General features: G+C 36.6%; 1 protein-coding gene across 1 annotated transcript in view; it reads left to right on the top strand.

The window, feature by feature from the left end:
- Positions 1 to 8,924, top strand: part of ccnh (cyclin H) — a 23,519-nt gene extending 14,595 nt beyond the window's left edge. The window contains exons 2-9 of the mRNA XM_037680661.1: positions 1,553 to 1,678; positions 1,756 to 1,878; positions 1,961 to 2,034; positions 3,426 to 3,533; positions 7,980 to 8,193; positions 8,286 to 8,449; positions 8,661 to 8,731; positions 8,815 to 8,924. Coding sequence (XP_037536589.1) covers positions 1,553 to 1,678; positions 1,756 to 1,878; positions 1,961 to 2,034; positions 3,426 to 3,533; positions 7,980 to 8,193; positions 8,286 to 8,449; positions 8,661 to 8,731; positions 8,815 to 8,924 — 990 coding nt within the window. The remainder of the gene's footprint in view (positions 1 to 1,552; positions 1,679 to 1,755; positions 1,879 to 1,960; positions 2,035 to 3,425; positions 3,534 to 7,979; positions 8,194 to 8,285; positions 8,450 to 8,660; positions 8,732 to 8,814) is intronic.
- The last annotated feature ends 704 nt before the right edge of the window (positions 8,925 to 9,628 follow it).

The following is a 9,628-nucleotide window of genomic DNA, read 5'->3' as shown; positions in this document are numbered from 1 at the left end:
CCCAAAAAAAAAAAAAAGCCAGTCTGCAGTGAGGAGAGGATCAACCGATGCGCAGACAATGAAATGAAATATAAATGCACACGAGGAGACAAAAGAGTCATCACACGCTGGAATTATGTGAAATAGCAGGTGGGGAAAAGGTGCGACAGCGGAGCCGCGCGCGTGCACGCCAACGTCTTGCTCTCTCGCGCGCGCACATCCAGTCAAGCCGTTGCTCCGCTCTCATCAATAATGCATCGACACTTCATGTTTATGCAGTTCCAGGGCAAGCCCGAGCTGCAGACCCGGATCAGGCAGATGGTTTTACATGCCCATCCCGGACAGCTCTCTCTCTCTCTCTCACACACACACGCGCACGCACGCACATGCATTTTGCTTTACCGCCTGTGGATGAACAGCTTAGGAAAAAAAAAAAGAGACAAACAGACTTCAGCACATACCTGTTCTGATCCTGGCTTTCTGCAGGCTTGAAGGGCTCATGATAACAGCGCTAAAGCTGCGCTCATATGCAAATTAGCGACTCGAGCTGATCGCAGGGGGCATTTATTATTCATAAATTACTCATGTTTATGCAAATGAGGGGGCGGAAACACTGGTGGGGGTTGAGTGGCTCAGTGTAATAAACACATACTGGCTGATGTTGCACTCTTTCACCCCAAATGAGCCAGATCCAAACATTTGACCAATATTAGCTGCATGGTTCCGAATTATTATTATTATTATTATTATTTTATTAAATGTAAGCCAAAGGGGGGGGGGGGGGACTTGTCTACTGTTCATATATAGAGAGAGGGGGAGGAAGTTATGGTATTTATTAGTAATTAATAAATTAATAAGTTATAACACTGTTGATTAGATCTTCCTTTTATTATCTAAATACCAACATCTTTAAATTAAAACATAAAAACACAAGAACCAAAACAAGTAATAATAAACACAAACTCGTTAGTTTAATTATACGAATGTGGAGTTTCTCTCTAAAAAACAAACACTGTTGTAATAACATTTCTTGTGAGGGTAAAGGACCTAAATAAAGATTTGTTAAAATTAAATTGATTTCATTTTTTAAAAATGTAGGACTAAGAGGATTGTGAAATAGCCCCACCTCCTCCCACAATAAATAAATAAATAATAATAAATACTTTTATTAATGTTTCTTCATTGCCGCACTTGTCGGAAAACGTTCAACACACAGAGGTGAGATTTGAGTGCGCGCTTTGTTCAAAACTTTCGGTAAACTACGTCATTAAATAAGGACAAATATGTCGTCATAATCAGTCGACGCTCCTGGATTGTATATGGAGAAGTTTTCCGGCTTGTTTTTGCGCTCGAGGCCCGTGGTTTCGAAGATAAATCAGAATTTGAACCGACTGTTTGTAGCACATATCTTTTATCTTTCTACAAAGTCGTCTTTGAGCCGAGTGATGAATAATTAGACACGAAAATGTAAGATAGTTTAATGTTTTATGTTTTCACTGACCGTTTGCTCGCTGAAGTTCGTTTATCCATGTATCATGCGCTTATATTTTCTGTTTGTGTTTTGTGATCGCAGAAAGTCGCCATGTTTCACAACAGCTCACAGAGAAAATACTGGACCTTTAAAAGTGAGGATGAGTTGGAACAGATGAGAGTCGGCGCCAATGAGAAATTCCGTAAAACGGTTCTTGAAACTGGGAAGGTAGGTAACAGAAATGTGGCGTATTCGACTCCAAGACAGAGCCATGTTCACTTGTTGGCTGTTTGTTTCTGCACCAGCCTGGTGTAAGTTCCTCCATGTTGTTGGAGCGTTATGAGGAGGACGTTTTGTTCCGTCACTATGAGAGGAGGATGCTCGACTTCTGCAGCGCCTTTAAGCCTTTGATGCCCAAATCAGTAGTGGTATGTGTCGCGCGCACGTTCTGTTTCCCCCTCATGTGCACGTGGTTTGGAGAACTGAACCACATGTTTCTCCTCCTCGCAGGGAACAGCCCTCATGTACTTCAGAAGATTCTACCTGAACAACTCCATCATGGAGCACCACCCCAGGATCATCATGTAAGTGCTGCTAGTTGGGAACAGGTCTTTTAAAAACTACAACTTCCTCCAGAGCACTTATGTGCAGAAAGCAAATACAAATAAACTAAAAATAGTTTTGCTAATTATTCGTGTTTTGTTTTTTAAATAAAGCTTCTACAAGAATCTGCTCAACTTTGCTTAATCAAGAATAACATTTTCTTTGTCGGTCTTGTGTAAATGTATATTTTCTGTTGGGTACCCTAAATTTTACTTGTGAATTAAAGGTGCCCTCCCAAATGTACAAGTTTATTCCCCAACTCCTTTCTCATCTGTTGACATATTTGTGTTTTAATCATTACAACACTTCCTTTTAATGCCTTTCCTCCAAGTTGTATACATGCTGCTGCATTCAAACTGAACATCAATGATTAGTTTTCTCTATTATGCTATTTTTAGGTGGTAACTGGGAATCTGGGATTATTCTCAAATCGTTGTTTTATGTGTGCATGTACGTGCACTAAATCAGTATGTTGTACACAAACCAAATGACAGTGTAAATGTTGGATTTTTTTTTTACTTTTACAATCAAGTTCATTGTTACCAGCTGTAGAATTGGGTCAGATTGACACTTTGAAAGCGAGATTTTTTTGCAACTTTCTTGCTTGGACTGGGAAGGGAAGAAGAAGGGCGCGGCGGGAAATTTTTGAAAGTTTGAGATTTTTGTATCCATATATTTCATTTTTCTTTTTGAATTTAGTGGTTGGCATAAACTGGAATGCGACTGGATCGGGATGACTACTCAGGTAGATTACAACGAGGATATGGATTTTGATGACTGGACTCCGGTAGGTAGAGGAGGAGGAAAAGGTAAGGGCAAAGCTGTGAGAGATGACAGAGAGCTTGGCAGCCATAGAAATAAGAGAAGCCTTGAAGAGTGTAGTTCAGAGGATGAAAACAGACTGGTTAGAAGGAAAGTGATAAATGAGGAATTTAAAGTCATACTTAAATTCAAGAAAGAAGATGAGAACATGAATCTAAGCCCTATAGCGATATCTAAAGATATAAAAAAGAAACTAGGTGAGGTGGAGTTTGCGAAAATGCTGCGTGATGGGAATCTGTTGATCAAATGTAAATCTGAAGAACAAAAAAAATAAAGCTATGCAGATTGATAACATTTGCAAAAAGGTTGTTAGTGAAAAGAAAATTATTGGAGAAAACAAGGTATCACGTGGGGTTATCACTGGTATTCCACTTGAGGAAGATCTGGAAAAACTTAAAAGAAATATTCATGATGTAGAAATATGCAATTTGAAAAGGTTGTTAAAAACTGTAGATGGGAAAAGGATTGAGAGTCTCTCGGTACTTTTAGAGTTTAAAGGCGAAGCTCTTCCTGATAAAATAAAAATTGGTTTCATGTGTTTTCCTGTCAGGCCTTACATCCCTCCTCCTCTGCGCTGTTACAAGTGCCAAAGATACGGTCACATTGCAGCAGTGTGCAAAGGGAAGCAAAGATGTGCAAAGTGTGGTGCAGATCATAGGTATGATGAATGTGGGAAAGATGTACAGTTGAAATGTTGTAACTGTGGAGGTCAGCATAGTGCAGCGTATGGGGGATGTGAAGTAAGGAAGAAGGCAGCAGAAATACAGCACATAAAAACTGTTAAAAACATTACTTATGCAGAAGCAACAAAAAAGGTGCAAGAAAAAAGAGCAGTGGGCCTACAGGGAAATCCTAAAGTTCCTCCTAGTCCAAAATCTGAATCCAGTCAAAGAGCAATGACAGGAATGGAAATTACAATGGATAAATTAATTCTGTTCATGGCTTATGTTATTAACTGCACTGATCAAGTGAAGCAAAAAACTGAAAAAATCAAAATCATAGTAAAAGGTGCAGAGAAATTTCTGTCTGTGAAGGATTTATCTTGGGAATCGATCAATAAAAAGCTAGAAACAGATGGAAAACTGGGCGAAGGAAGAATATAATGATTATTCTTCAATGGAATGCAAGGAGTTTATTAGCTAATGGTCAAGAATTTAAAGGATATTTAAACAATTCGAAAAGAAAACCAGACATAATTTGTGTTCAAGAAACATGGCTCAAACCAGAATTAGATTTTGTGATAAAAGGGTACGACAGTATTAGAAGAGACAGGGAGCAAGAGAGTGGAGGAGGATGTATAATATTTATAAAACAAGGAATACAATATAGATATTTAGAAAAAGGAATAACATTAGAATGGATATCTGTAGAAATTTGGATTAATAAAGAAAGTATTAAAATATTAAATTTTTATAATCCCTGTAAAAAACTTTATTTAGATCAAATGGAGGAAATGTTTAAAAATATTGAAGGAAAAGTAATCTGTTGTGGAGATTTTAATGCTTACAGTACTTTGTGGGGTAGTAGTAATGATGCTAATGGAGAGGTGGTGGAAGAAATAATGGATCTAAAGAATTTAGTTTGCCTTAATGATGGGGAGGGGACAAGATTCAATATTAGAAATGGATCTGAATCAGCATTAGATTTAACTTTAATTTCAGAAAGTCTTGCTGGGATTAGTAATTGGCAAGTATTAAAAGAATCAACTATAGGAAGTGATCATTATCCTATATTCATTGAAATCGGTTTGGAAATGGAAGCATTTGACAATGAAGGTGTAGAAAGATGGATCTTTGGAAGTGCTGATTGGGAAAAATATAAAATAATAAGTGATAAAGAAATGCAAATAGTTAATATTGATTTAGATATTGACAATTTAAATCTTTCTATTTGTGAAGCCATTTTAGGTGCTGCACGTGAAGCAGTCCAAAGAAAGAGAGGAAAATATAAGAAGAAAGTCGTACCGTGGTGGACAAAGGATTGTGATGTAGCAATAAAATCTCGAAATAAAGCTTTTAGATTGTTAAAAAGAAATCATAACTTTCAGAATTTTATTGAATATAAAAGGTTGCAAGCTCTTGTTAGAAGAACTGTAAAAAATGCAAAAAAGGTTTATTGGGGAAACTTTTGTAATTCGGTAGGTAGGGAAACAAACATTTCAAAAGTTTGGGGGATGATAAAACGAATGAATGGGTTTAGAAGAGAATATGGATATCCAGTTCTGAAGGATGGAGATGTTACTGCTGTAACAGAGGAAGAGAAGGCAAACATTTTGGTCAATCATTTTGTTAAAATCCACAATAGTAGTAATCTAAGTACAGAAGAGAAACAGAGTAGAAATTGTACAATCAATGAAAATATTCATTTATTAAAAGAAAATATAAGATCCACTGACTTATTAAATGCTCCCTTTTCCTTTTTTGAACTGAATAATGCCCTTAGGAAATCAAAAAACTCATCTCCAGGAAATGACAATATCTCTTACATTATGATTAATCAGCTTAGTAATTCATCTAAAAAAGTTTTACTGGAATTATATAATAAGATCTGGGAATTAGGCTTTTTACCTAAAGCATGGAAAGAAGCAATCATAGTTCCAATCCTCAAGTCAGGTAAAGAACGATCAAACCCAGCCAGTTATAGACCTATAGCTTTAACTTCACATTTATGTAAAATTATGGAGAGAATGATAAATGAACGACTGACTTACTTTGTTGAGAAGAGGGGATATTTATCAAGATTCCAAAGTGGATTTAGAAAAGGTAGAAACACTATGGATCCTGTTTTATGTTTAGAACATGAAATCAGGAAAGGACAAGTTAATAAGGAGAGTGTGGTGGCTGTCTTTTTTGATATAGAGAAAGCTTACGATATGATGTGGAAGGAAGGTTTATTAATAAAACTAAAAAAGATGGGAATAAATGGTTCAATGTTTTATTGGATAAAAGATTTTTTACAAGATCGATCAATACAAGTGAGAATAGGAAAAACATTTTCAGAAAAATTTTTGGTTGAAAATGGAACTCCCCAAGGAAGTATATTGAGCCCATTGTTTTTTTCTATTATGATTAATGATATGTTTGAAAATTTGGAGAATGGAATGGGGTTTTCTTTATTTGCTGATGATGGGGCAATCTGGAAGAGGGGGAAAAATTTAAATTATATTGTAAAAAAGACACAAGAAGCAATTAATGAAATAGAAAACTGGTCCTTTAAATGGGGATTCAAAATTTCTATAGATAAAACGAAGACTTTATTTTTTACAAGAAAAAAGGTATCAGAAAATGTAAAATTGAAAATATATAATCATGATTTGGAAAGGGTAAACCAATTTAAGTTTTTGGGTATATGGTTAGATGACAAACTTACTTGGAAAGTGCATATTCAAAACATAATAGATAAATGTAAGAGAGTGTTAAATGTAATGAGGTGTTTGGTGGGGAGTGAGTGGGGAGCTGAGAGGAAAGCACTGAAATCAATATACACAGGTTTAATTAGGTCCTTATTTGATTATGGCAGTATAGCATTTGGGTCAGCATCAGATACATTACTCAAAAAATTAGATAATATTCAGCATCAAGCCTTGAGATTATGTACAGGTGCCATCAGAACAACTCCAACATCAGCTTTACTGGTGGAAATGGGAGAAATGCCACTTCAGCTTAGAAGATTACAAATACTTTCAACTTACTGGTGTCAGTTAAAAGGTCATAATGGAAATCATCCATGTCAAGAGATTTTAAAACCTAGCTGGGAAAAAGAGAAAAAGAAATTAAATTCATTTGGCTGGACTGTAGAAAACATTATAAAAGATTTAGATATATCTCACATAAATATTAGTCAAACAGTTCCTCAGTCTCCAGTTCACCCATCTCTTTTAAGTAATAGTGATGTTGATCTCACTTTGTTGGAAAATCGTAAAAAAGAAAACATTTCAGATTCTCATTCAATACAAACATATTTAGATAGTAAGTATTATGGATATGTTAAAATTTATACAGATGCATCAAAAAATTCAGATAACAGTAGCGGGGTTTCATTCATTGTTCCAGAATTCAGTTTCAAAACAGGTAAAAGAATTACTGATGGAGTCTCAGTCTACACAGGAGAGATGATAGGAATCATTTTAGCTCTGGGATGGATTGAGGAAGTTCGTCCATTAAGGAGTATAATATGTTCTGATTCAAGTTCTTCATTATACTCATTGAAAAATAATCATTCAGACAGCAGACCTGACCTTTTATTAGAAATTCAATTATTAATTTATAGAATTCAAGCGATGGGTTTATTAATTACATTTATATGGATACCATCACATATAGGAATAAAAGGAAATGAGTTGGCAGATAAATATGCAAAACAAGCAACAAAAAATACTTACATTGATATACTGGTACCATTCAGTAAAGGAGAAATCAAATCAGTTATTAAACAAAAGGTGAAGGAAAGATGGCAGAAACAGTGGGAAGAAGAAAGAACTGGCAGGTGGTTTTATAACATTCAAAGGAAAGTTGGTGTGATGAGGAGAACAGGACGAAATAGAAAGGAGGAAACAGTCATATCCAGATTACGTTTTGGCCACACAAGATTAAACAGTACATTGTTTAAAATGGGAAAACATCCTACAGGAAAATGTGACTTTTGTTTTCAAGAAGAGACAGTGAATCATGTTTTATTATTCTGTCCCAAATATTCAGCTGAGAGGAAGGAACTGGCACATAGACTACAGGTCAACAAACTACAGTTGAATATACAGGATCTTTTGGATAAACTTCTCACTTCTGAACTTGTTGTTTTTTTGTTAAGCTACCTTAAGAAGACGGAAATAATCGAGAGAATATAGTTTGTTTGTTTTTTTCTCTTATTTTCTTATTATTTTATTTAGTTAAACCTATAGTAATTATTTAGCATCCCGATCCATACTCCATTCCAGTAGATGGCGGTAATGCACATCTAAACGTTGCTTGCCAACCGCCATAAAACACAAGACGAAGAAGAAGAAGAACTTTCTTGCTTCATTCAGTGTTGACGGAATAATTTGTGTCTCACTCTTACCAGTTTTATTTTTGACAAGCAGCTCGTTAGAAGCTCTTTCTTGTTCCAGGCTGACGTGCGCATACCTGTCCTGCAAAGTGGACGAGTTCAACGTGTCTTGCACCCAGTTCGTGGGCAATCTTCTGCAGGAGACTGTTGCAGGACAAGAGAGGGTCCTGGAGCAAATCCTTGAGTATGAGCTGCTTTTAATTCAGCAGCTCAATTTTCACCTGGTCATCCACAACCCCTACAGACCCATGGAGGGTCTGCTCATTGATCTCAAGGTGGGATCTCTGTGGCAGAATGTTCACTGCTCAAACTTTAAATTGCATTGGAGTTTATTGGTTTGTTTGGTCTTGTCCTGTCTCATGTCCAGACTCGATACCCAATGCTGGAGAACCCAGAGTCACTGAGGAAAAGTGCTGATGACTTTCTGACCCAGGCAGCCATGACGGATGCAGGACTTCTGTTTCCCCCCTCTCAGATTGCTCTCACTGCTATCCTGAATAGTGCTTCCAGAGCTGGCATCAACCTGGAGAGGTGGATCATTTGTTCTTAAGTACATATATGCAACTTCACTGCCTTTATCTTTTCAAGTGTTTTTCTTCTGGAATAACTGTAACCAAGACAGGAAAATACATACTACTCTTAAAAGTATAAATACTACTCTTAAAAGTTCTATGTGATTGAACGTAAGAAGAAATGCAATAGTTTTGTTATTTGAGCCCCGTTCGTTATTTCATTTGTCTAGCTACCTGACTGAATGCTTGAAACTGAAAGAAGACAAAGAAACTCTTTTAAAGATGTACGACTCCATGAGACGTGAGTAAACGCCACCTCGTTTCTCAACCACAAGATGGTGATGCTGAGTTGTTTGAGTATTTTTTTTTTTGATGATGATGCAGGTATGAAAACCCTTCTCAAAAAATATGAGCCACCCAAACTGGAAGAGGTGAATATTTACAAACAGAAGTTGGAGAGGATCCACGCTGAACTTTCCACTTCAAGCAAGTAAGATGATATTGGAGGGGCTGTTTGTTTTTCTTACTTTACATTTCACAAATTACTGTAAAGACGACACGTTTGTACATCAAGAGTTCGAAAATCTGAAGATTTTTAAAACGTTTCCAACGAGTTCTCATCAGGATTGAAGAAATCATGTAGTTTCTGTATAATCGTCTTAATTTTACATTCTAAGCTGCCACTGAAACACATCAGCGTTTATGTAAATAGCTGTGATATGATATATTACCCACTCGTAAATAACACCAGGTATTCCTTAGTTGTATATAGTAACAGTTTTATTTCAGCCAGGTATCTAAGATGCAAAAGGTTCAGTCTCAGGTAGAAAAATAAAAAGGAATACATCATTGTCAGCTGTATGAAATACAGAAACGCTACAACTGCTACCCACATCATTCACACCACGTAGCATATCTGACACAGGTGTAGCTGGGATTTATTAGGTTGTTACTCCTCCTCCTGCAGCTGTTGACACTCGGTGAGGTCCGTGGTATTCTGAGTGCATCTACAGTAAACAGTTTGGTAAACTTCTGAGCTATGTCAGGCACAGATCCAGACTCTGTAGCTGCTTGAATCTTTAAGGAGGCACATTAGGCCAACCCGAATGACTCTGAAGTTGATAAATCTGTGCATGGCGTGGATTTTCAAAGTAGATCCGTATTTTTTTTTTTTGGGGGGGGGGGGGGGGGGGGGGGG

This window comes from Nematolebias whitei, chromosome 8 (assembly GCF_014905685.2).
Source record: "Nematolebias whitei isolate Nwh7 chromosome 8, NemWhi1, whole genome shotgun sequence".
Classification (NCBI taxonomy): domain Eukaryota; kingdom Metazoa; phylum Chordata; class Actinopteri; order Cyprinodontiformes; family Rivulidae; genus Nematolebias; species Nematolebias whitei.
Note: the sequence above shows the minus strand (reverse complement) of the source record. Positions and strands in the feature narration are given on the sequence as shown.